This window comes from Callospermophilus lateralis, chromosome 2 (assembly GCF_048772815.1).
Source record: "Callospermophilus lateralis isolate mCalLat2 chromosome 2, mCalLat2.hap1, whole genome shotgun sequence".
NCBI lineage: Eukaryota > Metazoa > Chordata > Mammalia > Rodentia > Sciuridae > Callospermophilus > Callospermophilus lateralis.
The window spans coordinates 209,251,734-209,271,594 of NC_135306.1; the positions used below are offsets into that span (position 1 = coordinate 209,251,734).

Genomic DNA, 19,861 nt, shown 5'->3' on the forward strand with positions numbered 1-19,861 from the left:
GGAGGGCATCAGGGCCAAGGCTGGGCCCCTCACTAGAATGGTGACCCCTGGTACTAACGAGGAGAGAAAATGGGAGTGGGAGGCTGAGGGCTGGCCATCCAGTCTGGCCGTGGAGGTCTCTGGAAGGAACATTGTTGGCAGGGGCTGGAGCCACGGGGACGGACTGAGTCAGGGCTGCAAACCTGATCTGAAGTTTTTTCCCAGAATATCCAAGAAATGGGACGGTGGCGGGGTGGGGAAATGAGATAGAGAAAACTCTTGTTAAACATTTTAAGATATTTAAGAAATGTGATACACACTGGGAGGAGGACGGAAGACAACCTGAGGGAACTGTCTGGCCTAAGGGGCAGCCGACAATGGAGTCCTGGAGATGGACATGCACCCCCCCCCCGCCCCCCGCCAGGCCTTCTCCTCACCCACCCCAGATGAGTGAAGTTCCCTGGAGCACCCCCGGGTGTTGGGATGAGCCCCATGGAAGGTGCTGGGCTTCCAGTTATGCCTCCTGTTATCCCAGAGGACTCACCTCAGTGTCCCTTCTTTAGGGAATCTAATAGAGTTCTGGCTGGGGTGGGACCAGAACCTGGGAAATGTCTAATATGGGTCCAGGTGGTACCAGCCCTGCAGAATTCACGACTCTACACCTGGCCACCAGCCCATCATGCACTTCCCGTCCCAGTGAGGTGCATTTTCAGGCCTTGGCCAGCAGGGGAGCCCCAGCAAGGCCCTGTCACTAGCCTCCTGGTCAGGGTGGAATTTAGTGGCTGTCCTTGGAGCCACCCCAGTCTAGTAAGGGGCATGGAAGCCTGCCGTGGGCATTGGGGGCTTGGCCCTGGTTCCTTGCTACATCTTAGAGGCTGTAAGCTGAGTCTGGGGGTTGGGTTCAAAGGTCCCTCACCCCTACCTGCCCTTTGGTCACTGGAGGTGCTGGTGGAGAGGCTGCCTTGGGGATAGAGACTGAAGACTTTGAGAAGGAAGGGGCAGGGCTGAATCCTTGAGCCAAGGGTTGGGTTCCTGCTCACCCTGAGGATGGGCATGTCGACCTGAGGACTTTGAGCCACAGCCTGGCCATGTCCCTGGGGGAGGTTCTGCTCCCCAAATGGGCTTCTCCACCAGGGCTGGTCTGTGTCCAGTGGCCCTGGGCCAGACCTGAATGCCTTCAGATACAGGGAGGACAGCGGCCTGCCATGGGCTCAGGGGGCAGAGGCCTGGGCACGGGGGCGGGCAGACATCCTGACCTCATCCGCTGAACTCCTCCGTAGACCAGGACCCGGGCCCCCAGGGGGACATGGCTCAGCATGGCCACCCTGAAGAGTGCTGAGGCCTCGATGGGGAGCGTATGCTGAAGGCCATGCAGCCATGTCCACGGTGAGGGCCCGAAGACGGCGGACCTCAGGGGTTTCAAGTGATGGCTGAGTGCAGGCTGGAGGAGCCGCTGTCCCCTGTCTTCCACCACAGGCTGAGTGACCAGAGACCAGAGCTGGATCTGGACCCAGCCCTGGGGCAGCTCTGTTCTGCTCTCTTCCCCCAGACAGAGGAGTTTCTGGAATGTGGGACTTCCCATGCTAACGTGGGGACAGTCGTGGACAGACCCCCACTGGCTTTTTTTTTAATTTTTTTGGTAGTTGTAGATAGACAGAATGCCTTTACTTGTCCATTTATATGTGGTGCTAAGGATTGAACCCAGTGCTTCCCAGGTGCTAGGCAAGTGCTCTGCCGCTGAGCCCCAGCCTCAGCCCCCACTGGCCTTTGAACACTCCAAGACAGCCTGAGACATGACCCTGGCCTCTAGCCCTGCCCAAGGTGCAACAGCGCTGCACCTCTGAAGGCGTCTGTGCCCTTGTGCCCTTGCCTAGAACTTTCCTCTTGCCTGCTGATCCCTTCTACCTGCCGAGGTCAGCCCAAGTGGTCCCTGAACATCCTCCTGGTCCCTTGTCATATTAGGCAGCTGGCTCCCTCTGCTCCCTCTGGCCTTCCCAGAAGCCCTGGAGGGCACAGTTGCCCCTGAGGCCCCTGAGAGTTGGTTGCTGAGTGGATGGATAGAGACAGGAGCCAAGTCAGAGGTGCCTAAGACCAGGCCCATTGGACATGCGCAGACAAGGGGCTGCCGTAGCCACCCAGGGCCAGGCCTGGAGCCAAGTCAGAGGTGCCTAAGACCAGGCCCATTGGACATGCGCAGACAAGGGGCTGCTGTAGCCACCCAGGGCCAGGCCTGGGACAGCCCAGGATGCCACGGCTTGTGTCCACATAGAGGTGAGACCCAGCACTGGCTTGGATCACAGGTGCTGCAGATCACAACCTGATGTTACCAAGACAGGTAGTGGAAGGGGTGCAGCAGGGGGTCCCACTCTTTTTTAAAATTTTATTATATTTATTGTGGAAAGAACCTAATTATCCCAAGCTAATGCTATTGAATTCAGTCTTTTTATTGCAAAAAAAAGAAAAAAATACAGATCACATCTCATTCAACTTTTTTATTATGACATGTCATTGTTTCATACCAAGAACCATAATTTTTTGAAATATAATTGCAAATAAAAAAACATTTGGAGTTTGGAAAAATAATTATTCGTTAGCATGCATATTTATAAGTTAATTAATTAGATTCTCATTTTCAAAGTTTACAAAACTCCTTTAGAAATTATGGAGCATAACTATGGAAGAAAGAGGCAAGAGACTTTCCACTAAAAGGTGAATTATAAGCTAGAAACAAGCACAAATATTTTGTGACAAACATGGAGAGTAAATACTTGGGCATGACATTGGCCAAAATATATCATTATGTTGTGTGTGTATGCATGTGGAAAAACTCCTGTTATGTGTATGTATGCAACTTTAAACATATGGAATATCACCTTATATACATTCAAACAATGTGTAATAATGGCATCTTCAACAAGATTCTCCTGAAAAACAAAACTAATAATATGTAGTGGGGGATGTGAGAAAGAGAGAGAGAGGAGGGTATTTTAAGTAATTGGCTCACACAATATAGAGGGGCTGGCACTTTTGAAATGTGCACTGCAGGATGGCAGGCAGCAGATCCAAGGAAGAGTTGATGTCTCAAGTCTAGAGGTGCAGACAGAATACCATCTACCTGGGGGACTTCATTCTTCTATCTTAAGGTCTTCAACTGATTGCAAGAGTCTCAGACTGCTTAGCTGGCATATGATTGCAGCAAGAGTACTGTTGGTTAGACATTGAAGTTCACTGGTAATTTTTTCTGACAGAGCTCCCCGGCACAAGTGCCGGGGTTCAATGTTCCTCTTCACTAAAGGCATGGCTCACAATCGGTCCACAGTCCCACCGCTGGCGCAGCTCCATCATTGGGCCGCAGCCTCAAGTCACCTCCCCGCAACACACCGCAGGGGGTCCCACTCTTTAAAACCCTAGGAGGGGGCTGGGGACACAGCTCAGTTGGTAGAGTGCTTGCCTCACAGGCACAAGGCCCTGGTTCCATCCCCAGCAGCACAGAACAAACAAACACAAAATTACCCCAGGAGCCAGCTTTATGCAGGGTTTTTTTTTAAAAACAATTTTTAAAATTCGTTTTAATTGTTATACATGACAGTAGAATGCACTTTGATACATCATATATAATGGAGTATTATTTCCCATTCTTCTGGTTGTACATGGAGTAGGATCCCAGGGTTGTGCAGTTACACACGCAAGAGGGCGACAGTGTCCGCTTCCTTCTGCCCTTCTGCCTGCCCTGCCCCTCCCCCTCCCCCGCATGGGAAGACCCTCGAGTCTCCCCCGGCCCCTGTGAGTTAGCACCCGCGTGTCAGAGAGGACATTCTGTGTCAGGTTTGTACTTGCCACAGAGCCAGGTGTAGGTGCAGGGCCCTGCAGTTGGCCCCTCTGGGCTGGCATCCCACTGACTGCCAGGCCTGGGCAAGGCTCTGGTCCTGTCCAGCCTGGTCTTCCCCTCTGTGACATGGGACAGCACTGCTCCCTGTGTCCTCGGGTGCTGGTGAGGCCTAAATCAGATACTTTGCACCTGAAGAGCTCAGGAGGCTGCTGCCCAGCACAGAGGGTGTGGCACCAGCAGCAGCTGGATGTGACCAGCATCCAGGGACCGGGACACCACAGGTGGCCTGCCCAGGGCAGCATCAGGAGGAAGAGGCCTGCGTGCACTCAGAGAGGGCCTGAATGCAGACCACCCACCAGAGACACCCAGGCAGTCTCCCGGGGACCCCTGGGTTCTGGGCCTCTGGGTTTGACGGAGCGTTGAGTGCAGGAAAATGTGTGACCCCGTAAGTGTCTGTTGGTGTCTGAGTCATCCCCCAGCCCACCCCTTGGACTAGGCCAATGTCCAGTTTGTGCTGACACAGTGGGTGGTGGTGGCCCCTGGTCAGTGTCCTGCCCACCTCTAGGCTGGAGGGGAGATGGATGAGGAGGAAAGTCACTGGACACCCTTGGGGAGGACTGCGGCACCCGAAACAAAGCAGCTACTCAGTCCCCAAGCCTCAGGGGGAAGCAGAGGCACAGAGAGGTTAAGCAGCAGCCAGCAAGAGGCAGCAGCTCTGTCCAGCCCCCAGCGCCCAGGTGTGCCCTTGTCAGGCAGTGAGTCCTGCTCCCCTCCCGGGCAGGTGCCCTAAAGTGTTTCCGACAGCTTTCTGGAGGGGTCCCTCCCTGGGCTGGAGCCCTGTCCCTCCCTGGCCCCTGCACCCTCTCCAGCACCATCCTGCCCTGCCCACTCTCTGGGCACCTGTGTTGGCAAGCCTGGGGCCCTCATTGCCCCTGGGAGCCCGTCATGGCCACCTCCTCAGCAGGGGGTGCTGCCTGGCAGGGCCTACGTCTGTCCCGAAGGTCACTGGAACCTTACTGTTGGGCTCTGTACCTGAAGGTGTGCGAGTGTGTGTCCCCACATGGTCACCCAGGCTCTGGGACAGTGACAGCCAGGGCCAGGTGGGTGAAGGTGAGCAGAGGCCCAGGTCTCCTCCGAGCGCCTGGTGGTGGCCTTGGAAAGCAGCTGTGACGAGGGCACAGGAGGCAGGACGACTGTGGGGACAGGGCGGGAAGAGGAAGAGGAGGGCCTGGGAGGAGGGAAGGAAGGAGGGGAGAGCCCAGGGCTCCGAGGGAAAGCAGGGGAGGGCACGGTGGGGCTGCTTTTCGTCTTCCTCCTGTTTGGGTGTGGGTCCCTCTGGGGTGTTTAGTGCCGCTCTCTGTCTCCTCCCTCCCCCTCCATGCTCCCTAGTTCCTGCCTGCCCTCTGGGACAGGAGGTGTGAGTGACAGTCCCCCAGCACCTAATGTGCTGTGGCTTTTTAAAAATGAGGCTCTAGTCCTCTGCAGCCCCGACTGGACACGCTGGGCAGAATCCCATCCTAGACTCAAGGGGATTCAAGGTCACAGGGAGCAAGGACCCTGTCAAGTTACCCACAGGTGTGAGGCACAAGGGAGCTGGGCAGGGTGGCAGCGTGGGCAGGGAGCTCCAGTGTCCCCAGTGGGGCCAGCAGCTGTGTGCCTACTGCCATTCCATTTCAGAACACCAGGTGGCAGCAGGTGTCCAGTTTTGGCCTTTAGGGCTTCAGGCTCTGCAGCAGGAGGTCTTAAGGTGGGCTCCCCTGCTAGCTGGGGGACAGAAGGGATGGGTGCCCCGTCTGCTGAGCACTTGAGTGAGCAGTCCTTGGCCTGCTGCATGTCCAGAAGGACTGGCCAGGACACTGCTGCGGTCGCCTCCTGGGCTGGCAATCTGCTCTTCACCTTCAAAACTGGACTGTAGGAGGTGGGAGCAGTGGAAGGCAGGCAGGAATGATGGTGATGGGCCTCTCCCAGCCCACAGGCAGCCGCCAAGGACGGCCTTCCTCATTCTCACCCTCCTGTGGGGCCTCGGACAGGTCACCCACCTCTCTGGCCTGTTTCCTGCACAGGGATGTGACAGGACTAAGCGAGGTTACACTAGAATAGGGGCTCAACGCTAGTCTAGAATAAAGCCCCCCCCAGGCCTAGGAAGCCCCCTTCACTTCTGAGGTCCTAACAGGGACTGGTGGTGGGGTCTTCTGCCCCATGATCCTCTGTAACTACGGCCTGGGCCTGGGCCGACCCTCCCTGCATGGGCAGGTTGGGGTGGAGATGGGGCCCCTCGGGTGTCCTCCCCTCAGCCCTGCCAGGTCCTGGCCTCCTCTGGACACTGTGGTGTGGGTATTGGAAGTAGAGGGGGAGGTGGGTAGCCGGGAAGGGCCTGGGGTCCTGCACCGTGTGGGCAGGAGATGCTGATTCTCCAGGGTCCCCACTAGCTCTGACAAGGACACGGGGGCACAGGGACAAGGGATCTGCTCGCACCCCACTTTGTTTTCTCTGGCAAAGTGGAGGGGACCCCTGCGGTCTGCGTCCTGCCCATGGGGTGGAGGGAGCGCCTGGGGGTAGGGGTGCCCTGAAGACCTTCCGCTGCCCTGAGAGGGGTCTTCAGGGGCCGAGGATGACCTGAAGTCCTGGGGCTCAGGGACACTCGGTGCTGGAACCAGGAAGCCCCTGCACGCCGCGGCCAGGAGCCCCTCCTCCACCCCCAGGGCGGCCGCCTGCACGTGTTTGGGAGCGGCTCCGGTCCGCGGCTGTTCCCGGTGGCCGCCGGTCCTCCCCGCGGGGCCAGCCCAGCCCCTCCCCCGATTGCTGGGAAGCGAGGACCCCTGGCCCGGGACCCCAAGCACAAGGCAGCCCCTGTAATCGGAGCTCGGGCCGCCTGCGGCCGCGTCACCGGAGGGAGGCCGGCACCTGCGGCGGACGTGCCTGGCAGCCGCCCCGAGAACAGCCCGTGCTGGGGGCGGGGCGAGCCGAGCGCGGGAACTGGTGCAGCAGGGACGTTTGCGCGGCGCCTGGCCTGGGCCCCCGCCAAGTGCGCGCCCGGCGCTGCCTGCGGCTGGGGGCCGGCGGGTTAATCGGTAACTCCCCACACCCCTGGGCCTCCGCGCCGCCGACTCCCACCCGGGTTAGGAAGCAGAAGGTGCCGGCTCGGGGGGAGGGGGGGGGTGCAGAGAGGAGCCGGGCCTGATCCAGGCACGGGCTGCCGAGTGATGCAGCTTGAGGCCAAAGACGTGGTCCTTCCCGGGCCAGCCGGCCCTGGACAGAGGCTACACTGTACTGTTGTCCACCCCTGGCTCCAGGGCTTGGGTGGGGGCCTGTCAGCCGAGGTCTACCAGGACCCTTGCTCACAGAAGCCCAGGAGAGGGTCGCAGCACAGGGAAGGCAGGTCCCACCTCCAGTCGCAGCGCAGCCTCGAGATCTCAGGCAGTTAGCTTAACTTCTCTGAGCCTCTGTCTCCTCCTTTGCAAAACAGGTATGAAAAGGCCTTCCTCCTGTCCAGTAGTGGAAGGATTAAAGGGCCGAGGCAGGGTCCTGAGCGGGCACTGGATTGGGCCAGCTAGCGATTGCCTCATTTATAACGTGCCTCCAGCCTCCTGGGAAGTCTGGGCAGCCCCAGGGCACACTGTGCAGGACCCTGGGGAACCCCAGGATGTCAGCCGTTGGGCAGGTGCTTGGCCCCCCAGTGGGCTTGCAGAAGCAGTGGTGTGAGACCCCCGTCCCCTGGCCTTCTCTCTTTTGCCTTGACCTGGCGCCTGCGTTCTTCAGCCTTCTGTGATGGATGGCTGACATGTGGCCAGTGGTTTGATGGAAAATTCTTCAAGGCCTTAATTTATTTGAAAAGACAGCTCAGGGTCTCGGGATCCAGGGAACCAGCCTGAGGCAGGTTTGACCAAGGGTCAGAGAGGAGGGTGAAGTCCCAGCCCCATCCTTGGTCACCCCCTGGAAGGGTCCCCAGGCCAATGGCCCCATGTTTCCAGACTTTGGATTCCCTGAGGCTCTGGGTCAGGGTGGGCCTGACTTAGGACAGCCATCCCGCCCCTGGGAAGCCAGTTGCAGCACACATTCTTGGTAGGGTGTTTGATCATGCCAGGACATAGCCCACAGAGAAGGGGGACCCAGGGGCCAGGTGAGGTGCTGGTGCCGAGGCCAGACACCAGGGGGCAGCAGGAGGCCACAGTACGCATCTTCTGGGTCTGCAGCTCAGCTGCTCAATGGCAGAAGAGTATGCTGAGAGCTTCCTGAAGCTGAAAGATGGGCCCACAACAGGGACTGACAGACCATGGAGGTGTTGTAAGGACTGGCACGTGGGTGGCGCCTGGGGGAACTGAGCAGGTTTCACTGCCCCAGTCTCCCCTAAGAACCACACTCCAGGAGGGTGGGGTGGGGCTGGATCTGGGACTGCATCTGGAACTTGCCTGCACTACAGCCCAGGGATCAGGTCCAAGAGCCGGGAGAGAGAACTGGGCTGCATGGGGGTGCCGTGCCTTGACTGCCTGGCTCTGGAGCAAGGTTTTACTTCTCCCCAGCTTGTCTCCCCAACTGACCATGCCACTGGAATGTATGCCTGCCCTGTGATGCCAGCCCAGAGACCAAAAGGCCTGACCCTCAGCAGCAGGAGATGCACTTGAAGTCTACTCCTCACTCCACCCCATCCCCACGACCCAGGTAACGTGGGTGTGCCTGCGGTGGCATCGATGGCCCTCGCTCTAGGGGCTGCTCCGGAGCCTTGCAGCTGTTCCCAGGTCCCCTTCTGGCCAGCAGAGGGGGCAGAAGGACTGCTCTGATATTCTGGACAGCCACACCTGGAAGCGAACCGATTCCTGGCCAAAATGGACACAGAGGACTGGGGACTGTGGTCTTTCTGGGGGCTCAGAGGAGAGCAAACAGGTGGGGTCATACGCTCACTGCGTGGGATCCGGAGAGTCACAAGGGATAAACGGGCATACTGCTTGGCAGGGGCCAGGCAGGGGACCCTAGAGCTTATCACTTTCTATAAGTGGAGTCCCACTCCTATGTAAGCAGGATTTGGGGTACTAGAGCAGCCCAGGAAACCTGTCCAAGATGAGCACAGCCCACCTTCTGGTTCCAGCACCCCCACCCCCAACTTCAGCTTTCTGCAGCAACTGGAGTACAAAGATTGTTCTTTTTGTTTCCTTTTTCCTTTGAATGTATTTTTAATTACAAAAATAGAACTTGATTGTTGTACACAGACAGATGTTCGCTTGCTTCCAGGCCCCTTGGGGTGGAAGGTTGGGCCTCTTCTTGATGCCCAGCCCCTGCTCCCCAGCTCTTGGATGTCTTTGTCCAGGTGAACCCCTTCCTCGGGTGGAAGAAGGAACAGCTTTAACAAGCCTGTTGTTACCATCCTTGATGGAATTCAGAGTCACAGACTCTAGAGACAGTCACCTCCCGTGCTGTAATGTGGCTGACAGAGGGGGAGTCCCGCAGCACCTGGTTTAATCCATAATTAAACGGGTAAAGTAGAAAAATAAAAGTGGGAACTGAATGGAAACCAAACCAGAAAGCCAGGCAGCCCAGGGGTCCCAGCCTGCTCCTTCTCCTGGGGTACCTCCCCCAAAACGGTGGTGGAGGTGGGGTGATGGGGGCTACATTGAACAAAGCACCACAAGGTCCGAGCAAGAGGGACGCACAAGATGACCCTGAGGAGCTCCTGGCACAGGCTGCAGGCTGGATGGGGTTCTCCAACCAGCCCTCCTTGACCACTGACGCCCAGGCATTCAGACCTTTTAGGAGACCCTGGGGACAAGATGGTCACTAACCAGTGTGGCCTTGTGCCCAGGGTCTACAGGAAAGTCAGTCTCTGCAAGGGACTGAATAAGACCCTGCCTTCTACTGACCTCAGGCCACTTGATGCAGCCCTGCTCCAGGGGTTCTGGGGTCCCTTGGTTAGCTTCTCTTTATTTCCTTAAAGATGAACACTTTGGACATCGGTGCCTGTAGGGAATAAGAACTATAACATACAGAGAAAAATAAAGCAGTCCACACAAATCCCTGCCTTTGGTACTGCCATCCCAGCATGGTGTCCCTCTGGGCACACATCCTTGTCCTGTTCAGTTTGCTCCTGGCTTCAAAACTCAGAAGACCACTTATGGCCACATCAGCATGTTGACGCAGCACCCCCTTCCCTGCAACCCATCTGACTCTGGGAGGGAGTCTGGTTCGGGTGGGTGAGCCTCACTTTCCCTCCCTCCCAGAGACCTCTCAGCCTGAAAGGGCTGGGAGCTCAGGGCTCTCTTGGGACCTGAAAGTTCTGGCTGCCCACCTGGGTTGCTCCTGGCTTGTGGAGTGAGGGAGTCCAGGCATTTCCTGGTCCATGCCCCACAGCCAGCTGGACAAAGGAAGGTGGCAGAAAATAATGGTCTTCCTGGGTGTCTTTTCTGATGGGAGTGTGTGTGCGTGCCCCCAAAGGAGCTGTGTGGGGGAGGGGCACGGCCTTCATAGGCTCTTCCAGGTGACCTCTGGAGGTCCTTCCTTTTCTCCTGTCCAAAAGCCTCCAGCCAGTCAGGACAGGCAGATCCTGGCCTGACCCAACCCCAAGGAGGCTGAGGAACGGGTCAGTGGTCAGTGATATGATGGGCACACCTGGTCCATCTACTGGGCAAGTTTGGGCCCACATACCGGGCTCCAGACCCCACCTGGGGAGAGCCGGAGAACGACGGCAGGCTCTCAAGGTGTCCCCACTTGGCCCTTCAGGAGGGGAACTGATTCCTGTCGCCGCCTTCCGCTCGAGGGCCTTGGGGCCAGCAGGTGTGCTAGGATCCAGGTGCGCAGACCCCTCCCCAGCACAAATTCGAGCGCCAAAGGCTGCCCAAGACCCCGTCCGGCTCCCGCCAGGGACGCACTGGCAGCGGCGGGTTGAAGCCCATCAGCTGGCACAGGAGGCTCAGTGGCGATCGCGGGCAGCAGGGGCCCGAGGGACCTGGCCGGACGCCGGGCCCGCGGGGGACGGTGCCCACCGCTTCGCCGAGGGGGCGCCCGCGCCGCCGCCCCACAGCCCCCGCCCCACAGCCCCCGCCTGCAGACAAAGGAGCCGGCGGGAGAGGGGGCGGGGGGGATGGGGCGAGGGGGCGGGGCGCCGCGGTGTCACGTTACCGCCCGCAGCGCCCTTTAACTCGCGCCCCGCCCCCGCCCGCTGCAGCGCGCTCGCGGGGCCGCCAATCAGCCACGCCAGGCCGCGCGCCCCGCCCGTCCCCGGGTGTGTGCGCGCGGCCAATGGGGCGGTGCGCGGGGGCCGGGCTGCGGGGGGCGGGGCGGCGCGGCGCCGGCCAATCGCCGCGGTGTTGTTGAAACTGAAAATACTACATTATGCTAATCGTGGCGGGGCCCGCGCGCGCGGGGGTGGGGCCCGCGCGTATAAAGGGGGCGCAGGCGGCTGGGCGTTCCACAGGCCAAGTGCTCTGTGCTCGAGGGGTGCCGAATAGGCCCGAGTGAGCAAGCGAGCAGTCAGGCAGCTCTGAGGGGGCGCGGCCGCAGCCGGACAGGACCAGCGAACCAGACGTGGAAGCCGTCCACCACCAGACAGCCAGGTAGTCCCCGCGCCCGCACTCCCGCCGCGTCCCTTAGACCCCTACTTCGCGGGGTCTCACTTTTGCCCAGCCTCCGCCCTCCTCCTTGCTTCTCTTCCCCCTCCTCTCGCTCCCCTCTCCTCTCTCGTGGCCTGGGGTCCAGAGCCCCTGGCCAAGTCCGACGTGTACCTCCACAGCACAGCAGAGATGGAGCGCCTCGTCAGCGGTGAGACCTATCCTGTACTGGTGCGCACTAGCGCCTGCCGTAGCCTCTTCGGGCCGGTGGACCATGAGGAGCTGGGCCGCGAGCTGCAGATGCGCCTGGCGGAGCTGAACGCGGAGGACCAGAACCGCTGGGACTTCAACTTCCAGCAGGACGTGCCGCTGCGGGGCCCTGGGCGCCTGCAGTGGACCGAGGTGGACAGCGAGTCCGTGCCTGCCTTCTACCGCGAGACGGTGCAGGTGGGGCGCTGTCGCCTGCTGCTGGCGCCCCGGCCCCCCCCGGTGGCCGTGGCTGTCATCCCGTCCCCTGAGCCGCCGGCCACTGAGTCCGTCGACGGCCTCGAGGAGGCGCCTGAGTCACCTAGCGCCCCGGCGGCGGCGCCCACCCCGCCCCCAGCCCCGGTCCAGGTCCTGGACCCGGCCCCGGCCCCAGTCCCGGACCCGGACCCGGCACCAGCTCAGGCCACGGTCTCGGCCTCAGACCTGGCCTCTGACGCCGACCCGGACCCGGACGCGGCGCCCCAGGACGGCGCCGAGCCAGATGAGAACCAGCGCAGCCAGGAGCCGCTCGCTGACCAGATGCACGCGGGGATTCCGGGACGTCCCGCGGCCGGCACCGCGGCCGCGGGAGCTAACAGCAGCGCGGCGATCAAGAAGCTGTCGGGGCCTCTCATCTCTGGTAAGTATCTGGCGGCCCCGCCCCGGTCCAGCCCGGCCCCGCTTTGTCCGGCCGGCCGGTCTCTCCCCAGCCCTCGGGGGCCTCTCTTGGTCCCCGCCTCCTCCCGTGGCATTAAAGGGCCCGCAGCGCGAAGGGCGCGGCTGAGTCCGCAGCCCCTCCTCGCCTGTCGGTGGTAGTCTTTAGCGGATCCAGAGCGCGCGACGGGGGGCTGAGCCCGGTCCCGACCCTGTCAGAGCGAGGGTTTCGGCCCCGGCCGCAGGAGTCCGTCCCGGGCGCGTCGGGCGCAAAAAACGCGGCGCCGAGGGGGTTAAGTGCGGCGGCAGCCCCGGGGGGCTTGGCCGCGGGACAAGGGGAAATGCTTACACAGCACATTGCGCGGCGACGTAAACAAAGCTGACCCGCCGCGGACCTCGGCGCGGGCGGGGACTGCGCCCCCACCCCAGCCCGAGCGCCCCGAGTCTTTTCCCGGCCCCCTCTCTGGGTTCCCGCCGACCCCGCCCTGATCCGCCGCGCGATGTCGCCAGCAGATTTCTTCGCCAAGCGCAAGAGATCTGCGCCTGAGAAGTCGTCGGGCGATGTCCCTGCGGGGTGTCCCTCTGCTAGCGCGGCTCCTGGGGTGGGCGCCGTGGAGCAGACCCCGCGCAAGCGTCTGCGATGAGTTAGGTGAGTCCGGCGCCACCGGGGGCCGCGGAGGGCCACTCCGCGGGGTCCCCGCAGTCTTTGCTCACAATTCCCTCTCCTTTCCAGTTTAGAGCCCTGAGAATTCCTGGGCGGCGGATGTTGGAAGACAGCTGGGCCTCGGCTGGGACCGTACATGTAGCAGCAACCGGCGGCGGCTGCCGCAGAGCAGCGATTGGCTTCGTGTTTAAAAATCTGAAACGTGTGCAATGTGTAATGACGTCTCTATATCAAGATGTATTCTGCACAGGAGTACACTGGTCCCAAGGTGTAAAGCTTTAAGAGTCATTTATATAAAATGTTTAATCTCTGCTGAAACTCTGCAAAAAAAAGAGAAAAGTATAAAAAAAGTACAAAAGAGAAAAAAGAAAAAAAAAGGATAAAAAGAAAAAAACCCATGTATATTTGTACAAAAAGTTTTTAAAAGTTATACTAACTTATATGTTCTATTTATGTCCGGGCCTGGGTATCTCCACCATGCCCTGCCCGGTCATTGGTCATGCCAAAGGCACTATATCTCATCCTTCTCAGTTATCCACAAATGTAAATTGAATAGCGGGCTTTAGGGGAGGGGGGGGGTTGCTCACAAATTAGCTGCCACACATATGCACCTAGCTTGCAGCCTTTTCACGCTTTTGCTCTTTTATAATCATTGTATTTTAAACTTGAAGACAAATCTGTTAAAAATGGTTCCCGAGCCGTTTGTACCACTGCCCCAGCTCCACATCCGTCAAATTCTAAATAAAGAGGCCAAAAATGCTGCACCTCCAGTCTACTGTGTTTTTACGATCGTGCCCCCCCAAAGCTGGGGAGATAGAACACGTGGGGGCGCCGGGCTGGGGGAGTGGAGGGCAAACCCTTGGCCCTTGGCAGAGTAAAGCCTGTTGAAAGGGGAGGGGGCTTCCTCCTGGTCAGCACATTCACCAGCTTCAGGCCCTGCATTTTGGGCTTGAAGACAAATGTCCCAGTTGACAAATGTCCCTTGCTCCAAGGAACCACTAATGGGTACCTGCAGGCATTGGATAAGACCCTACACTGCTGGCTGCAGTGTCCTTGGGGTCCTTCGGGTCCTTCTCAAAGTGGAGCCCCAGCTGTCCCCAGTTTCAGGGACAGGGTACCCCAAGAGTGGGCCACGTTATGGCCTTGGTGGAAGAAAGGTGGGGCAATGACAAGGGGAGGATGGCCTGTGAGCAGGTCGGGGTGGGACGACTCGAGGCTCCGTCACCTGCCCCCATCACACTTGCTGGGCACGGCAGTGGCCTCCCTTTGATTCAAAAAGGGGAAGTTTATTTTTTATAGCTGACCTATAAACCTCTGAAAACCGGCTCACAATGGAGAGGGTGATGGGACACAGAAAGTCAGACCCACAGTGGGTTCTGCTGGTGCCCTGAGGTGGGAAGGGAGAGCAGTGGGCATGATGGGCTGCGTGTGGCACCGGACAAGACGGGATTGTCAAGATGTGTGGGTGGTGTACAGTTAACCCTTCCCCAGCTGCCCAAGACCCTGCTGGGGCCAGGCCCTGGGAAAGGCCCCAGGAAAGGCCCCCACCCCTACCAAGTGGCAGGCCCTGATGCCTTCAGAAGCCCTTGGCCTGTGGTGGCCTGGGAATCACACCTGAGCAGACCTGGGGAGAGGGGCCCACACCCACCGGGTGGCCAGAGCAGAGCCCTGTCCTCTGAAGTGGGGGACAAGTTGTGGTGCAGGCAGTGGAGCTAAGGGTGACCCAAGTGAGTGGCTGTTGTGGTGACAGAATCCCGATGGTACTGTCTCAGGTCCACTTACGCGGCTCTGCAGAAGCCCCCATGGGAAGGGTCGCCAGGCCTCTGCCCCCTCTCTGCTTCTCACCGCCCTGGCCCCGGGGCTTGGGGACCCGGGGCTTGGGGACCCGGGGTGCTCTCCTGCTGCCTTGCCTCTCGATGTTACTCCACTGGCTTTCTCAAAAACAGGGAGGGCTGTGTGGGGACACAAAGGTGGGCACGGCCTTTGCCATTTCCCAGTGCAACTCCTACTCCAGCGGGAACCTGCAGCCGCCCCCGGAGACCACCCTCCATAGGGAAACAGCATTGTGATTGTGCCCTGTGTGTGTCACAGTGTGACTCTGGCCCAGGCAACCCCAGGAAATCTTACTCTCTGGGGCCTCAGTTTTCCTGTGAGGCTGAGAATGTCTCTTCCAGCTCTGGTGCCCCATGACTTATGAAGACAGTCATGGGGACGGTGACAATCCATGGCATTGCTGGAAGGCCCTTCTTTCATGTGAGCTGCTGATGACAGCAGGATGAGCATGTGCCCCAGTCCTTACCCAGGGTGGCAGAGGGCTCGCAGCTAACACCCGCTCCCTGGGCCTCCAGGGTAAAACTGAGAGACTGTCCTGTCCTGTGGACCTGGCTGGGCAGAGAGACAGTGGGCCTGCTGTCCACAGGGGTGACGCTGGGGAGGGATTTTCCCTGGGCAGTGGTGGGTAGGCCTCAAGCTGGTGCTCCCGGAAGTCCCCCAGAGAACGGCCCGGGCCCAGCCCAGAGGGAAGATGGGGTGCATGTTGGAGTCTGAGGGTCAGGATGAGGCAGGAGAAGCGGGGCTGAGGGGTACTGAGCTGGCCTACTGGTGGCTGTGGGGCCAGCACACATTTCACTCTCACGTTACTCAGCTGAGAGTGTGCTTTGGGTCCTGCCTCTGCGGCCTCCCCCTTCCTGTTCTCTGGTACTGGTATCCAGTCCCTTCCTGGGCTGGATCAAAGGTCAGATTTTGTCTTTAGGCAGCAGGGAGCCCCTGGGGGGGCTGCAGCCAGGGGAGGTGGCTGCTGGGTAGAGAACCAGAGATCCTGCGGGAGGGGCTGGAGGGGCCAGGAAGACACTGGCCGCTGAGGCAGGGGTACTGGGTGGTGGGCCTCCCAATGTCAGGCCCTGCACCAGGCACCAGAGACGCAGAATGGAACACGATTCCCTGCTCCTGGGGTCTCTTCCACGGTGGTAAGCCCAAGGACAGGGCCGTGGAGCACACGAAGGGAACCAGTGAGGGCAAACAGTTGGGCGCAGGGGGCGTGTGCGGACCTGGGGCACGCAGGTATCCTGCTCCAGTTCCTATCAGGTGACACATGCCCATCAGCAGAGCGGGGGTGGGGGAGTGAGAGGGAACGGGGCAAAGGCCCCGGGGCTGGGATGGGAGAGGGGCGCTGTTGGGTGGGAGACCCTCGGGACAGCTGGTGAGTTGATGGGGTGGGCAGGAACTCAGACTCAGGCAGCCTCCTGGGTTCCTAGAGTGGTGTGAAGTGGCCCTTCCCAGGCTGTGTCGGCCTCCCCGGAGAAGCAGGAACAGAGGACCTAAGTCCCTTCTTTGGGATGTAAGCTGGGATTCCGACCTCTGCCTGTCCTGCTCTCTACCCTTGGCTGCCGGGGCCCCAGAGCACCAGTCTGTTCAGGCAGCAGCCCTGCCTGCGGCCCCGGGGCCCCGGGCCAGTCGGGGAGGCTACTCCCTGACCGTCTCTCTCTTTCTCTCTGACTGGGTTTGATCCCAGAGCTGCTCCGCCACTGAGCTGCATCCTCAGCCCTTTTTATTTTGAGACAGGGTCTCCCTGCGTTGCTCGGGCTGGCCTCCACCTGGTCTGGGATTCCCTCCACGGGGTTCTGGGATTCCAGGCTAGGACACCGCCCGGCCTGATGCTATCTTAGGAGACTGTGCCCTGTTTGTTTTCTGCTTGTGTTTTATGATACATTGTTACTAACAGTGGCTAGTTTACATTAGGGTTCGCTTTTAGCTGTTGGTGCCCATTCAATGGCATGTGTCATCCACCAGTGCAAGATCATTCAGGGCATGTCACTGTCCTGGAGCGCCTTCCTGCTCCCCTGTTTCTCCCCTTCCTGCCCCACCCCCAGACCCCTGGCCATCACTGATCTTTTTACCGTCTTCCTTGTGTCCCTCTTCCAGAATGTCTCTTAGTTGCAAGCGCGGCCTTTTCCGATTGCTTCTTTCTCTTCGTGGTGGGTGACCAGTTCCCCCAGGGCTTTCCAGGGCAGAGGAGTGCATTCTTTTTGCCCTGAACCAGGCCCCTCGGTCTGATGTACTTCACCATCCTCTAGCACCCTGAAGGACATCTTGGTTGCTTGCTGGCTTGGGCAATTTTGAATAAAGCGGCTAGAGACATCTGTGTGCGGGGTTTTGTGTGGTTGCAAGTTTTCAGCTCCTTTGGGTGAATCCCAAGGAGCACAGCGGCTGGATCAAATGCTGAGAGCAAGTTAAGATTTGTAAGCAACCACCGAGCCAGCTTCAAAGTGGCTGCACCGTCTCCCCTCCTCACGGCAGAGCGGGTTTCTTTTGAAGAGCGCTGTTTTCTGGGTGCTTCTCCTCTGTGGACCACATCCACCTTCTCCTTAGGTGGATGAAAAGACAAAACCTAGCCAGGCCCTGTGGCACACACCTGCAGTCCCTGTTACTTGAGAGGCTGAGTCAGGAAGATGGCAAGTTCAAGGCTCACCTGGACAACTTAGAACCCATCTCAAAATACAATTTTGAAAGGGCTGGGAGTATAGCTCAGTGGTAGAGCCTGTGTGAGGCCCTGGGTTCAATCCCAAGTACTGCCAAAAAACAAACAAAAAAAAAAAAAAAAACTTGCCACTGATGATTGTGGCTTATCTCGGGGTGCTGGCGTGTTTGACCTGGCCGGGCATGAAGGGCTCGCCGTGGGTCAATCCCTCATCCAGTTGGCCCCTGGTAGATTGCAGTATTGTCCAAATATTTGCTGCCCCACCCTGCCTCTGCATCTCCTGCATGTTGCTATTAGGCCTGGCCACGTGACTTGCTCTGGCCATTGAAATGGGATGGACGTGATATGTGGCTGCCCAGCAGGAGCAGCCAAGGTCAGCATTTTGCCATCTTATCTCTTCGCTTCGATACCAGCAAGATCCCAGATTGGGGGCTGCTGTTGCCCACCAGCAATGGGACTGCTGTAGCCAGTGGAAGACCCTCTACCCTTGGGCTAGTCCCTGAGAGGTGGGGGCTTGTTTGTTACGCAGCATGATATGAACAACACTGACACAGGCAGTTTCTTTAAGCATCCCACTCACAGTTGACAGGAAGGACATCTGGGCCTGGTGGCATGACTGGGTCTTCTGGGTACTCCAATCATGTTTTGGGTGTGTTTCAGCAAGTCCCCCAAGGGGTCATGTGTTGGAAGCTAGATCCCCGGTGCTTGAAGAGGTGGGGGCCTAGTAGGAAGTCTTTAGCAAACTGGGTGTGTTGTTGGAAGGGAGAGTCTCTCTCTGACTTTTGTGATGTGATCTTTCTCTCTTTCATGTGCTCCCACTGTTGTGATACCATCCACCATGGGGTCCTCTCCAGAGCTGTGCTGATGTCAGCCTCGTGTCCTTGATCCTCCAGAACTGTGAGTTATAGAAACTTGTTTTCCTTATAAGGTTATCCAGCCTCAGGTATTTTGTCACAGTCACAGAATATCTAAGACACTGGTACATGTGTCTAGAAATTATGCTGACACTCCCAAGAGCTGCGTGTCAGGGTCCTGCAGGTGCTACCTCTAGCCTGGCACTTTAAGGGGCTGGAGGCTGAGTGTTTGCACTTGACAGTGTGTGAGCCCAGTGTCCTCTCTGGTTACTGTTTGTTCTGCATAATGTTTGTATGTGCTTTTAAAGTGTCCAATAATTGATCTAATTTTTTCTTTGTACAGGAAGGAAATTATCCTGGTTTGGAAAAGGGTCAACATTTCAGAGGCTGAGCTGTTTGCCCCACAATCTGGCATGCTTTAGAAATCTCATTCATTCTGAAAATTAAGTGCTATGCTATTTGAGCTCTGGCGTGTTTGGGGAGAAGAGAATAAACCTATGACAACTTTGGATGTGCTCCATGGACAAGCCCCTTGAATAAAGAGTGGACGTGGCCTCTCATGGCCCCATGGGCATCAGGAACCAATGTGTGATCTCAGTGTTCTTTAGGCCGGGAGTGGTCTCCTCAGGTGGCCCGCGGCAGCGTCTCACAGCCTCTGCTCAGCACCCCGCCAGCCCCACGTCATCACCACACTGCACAGTGCAGCACCCGGGCAAAGTCAGGTGGGGACTGGTGGCCTGTGCCTTCTCTCAGGTCAGGGTAACACCTGTCCTGCTGATCTCTTGCCAGGGGAAACCTGCTCCAGCCCTTGGTGGTCTAAAGCGGAGGCTTCATTTATACCTGGGATTGATCATGAGCTGAGCTTGGGAAGAGCTGAGGGTAGCTGTCACTGCTTCACGCCGTGACAGTGGGTGGGATGTAACTGGGCTTGGGATTATCTTTTAAGTGGCTCAGTCTCATGCCTGGCAGATACAGGGCGGCCAGCCCGGCCCACGCTTCCTTTTCCCAGGGCTTCTTCCTTGGGCCTGCCTGGGCTTCCTCACAGCATGGCCGACGGGGTCCGCGGCAAGTCTTCTGGAGGCCAGGAGGAAGCCATGAGGCTGCTGCAGACCTTGCCTGGGAAGGCCCACAGGGTCACTCCTGGCCCCCAGCCATGCAGCAGCAGGTGGTAAGGCCAGGGCCACCCAGGTTCAAGGGAGGGGAACTAGCGTCCACTTCCCCACGACCATCGTGGCAACTATGCCCTCCTGACAGGCCCCAGTGGACGTCCAGCTCAGGCTGGCCGCTGACTTCAGGACTCGAGAGACAACCATCTCCTACATTCACAACCTTCTTCCTCTATTTTCAGTGGTAACAGAAAAGAAAAATTGCAGAGTACTCCTTGTGTTTGACTCAGCAAATGCCAGGGGTGGCTTCCTGCTAGGTGGGTCGGGAAAACGTGGGACTAGGCAGGAGGCAGGTGGCTGCAGACCCACGGCAGCAAGGACACGTCATCCCTAGGGCCACCGAGAAGGTGCCAGGAGCACTGTATAAGGGCATCTGTCAGCAGCCCTGGCTTCTTATAGCATGTGTGTGTGTGAGTGTGTGTGTGTGTGTGCAATGTACATATGTGTATAAAGGTCA

General features: G+C 58.6%; 1 protein-coding gene and 1 long non-coding RNA gene across 5 annotated transcripts; one reads left to right on the forward strand and one right to left on the reverse strand.

Annotated features, from left to right (window-relative positions):
• Positions 1 to 9,001: 9,001 nt before the first annotated feature.
• Positions 9,002 to 12,255, reverse strand: LOC143393104 (uncharacterized). Of its 2 annotated transcripts, none has more exons than XR_013090455.2 (3): positions 11,518 to 12,255; positions 9,661 to 9,757; positions 9,002 to 9,559 (listed from the first exon to the last, which is right to left on the reverse strand). It is a non-coding gene; the product is annotated as an uncharacterized LOC143393104 (long non-coding RNA). The 2 variants fall into 2 exon arrangements; XR_013090456.2 differs by lacking the exon at positions 11,518 to 12,255 and adding an exon at positions 10,459 to 10,863.
• On the forward strand, positions 11,179 to 13,067 carry Cdkn1c (cyclin dependent kinase inhibitor 1C). Of its 3 annotated transcripts, none has more exons than XM_076847771.2 (4): positions 11,179 to 11,349; positions 11,526 to 12,229; positions 12,757 to 12,892; positions 12,982 to 13,067. In XM_076847771.2, the coding sequence occupies exons 2-3, from the start codon at positions 11,536 to 11,538 to the stop codon at positions 12,885 to 12,887; spliced, it is 825 nt and encodes a 274-aa protein (XP_076703886.1). In that variant the 5' UTR covers positions 11,179 to 11,349; positions 11,526 to 11,535; the 3' UTR covers positions 12,888 to 12,892; positions 12,982 to 13,067. The 3 variants fall into 3 exon arrangements, with proteins under 3 accessions (XP_076703886.1, XP_076703885.1, XP_076703888.1); XM_076847770.2 differs by having other exon boundaries at positions 11,180 to 11,349; positions 12,977 to 13,065; XM_076847773.2 differs by lacking the exon at positions 12,757 to 12,892 and having other exon boundaries at positions 11,180 to 11,349; positions 12,977 to 13,063.
• Positions 13,068 to 19,861: the final 6,794 nt, after the last annotated feature.

What these genes read in the sequence shown, in the direction of transcription:
- Cdkn1c (XM_076847771.2), top strand. Translation starts at nt 11,536, where the DNA reads ATGGAGCGCCTCGTCAGCGGTGAGACCTATCCTGTACTGGTGCGCACT. An exon ending in GTCGGGGCCTCTCATCTCTG is followed by an intron (nt 12,230 to 12,756) that starts GTAAGTATCTGG and finishes TGTCGCCAGCAG; the next exon opens with ATTTCTTCGCCAAGCGCAAG.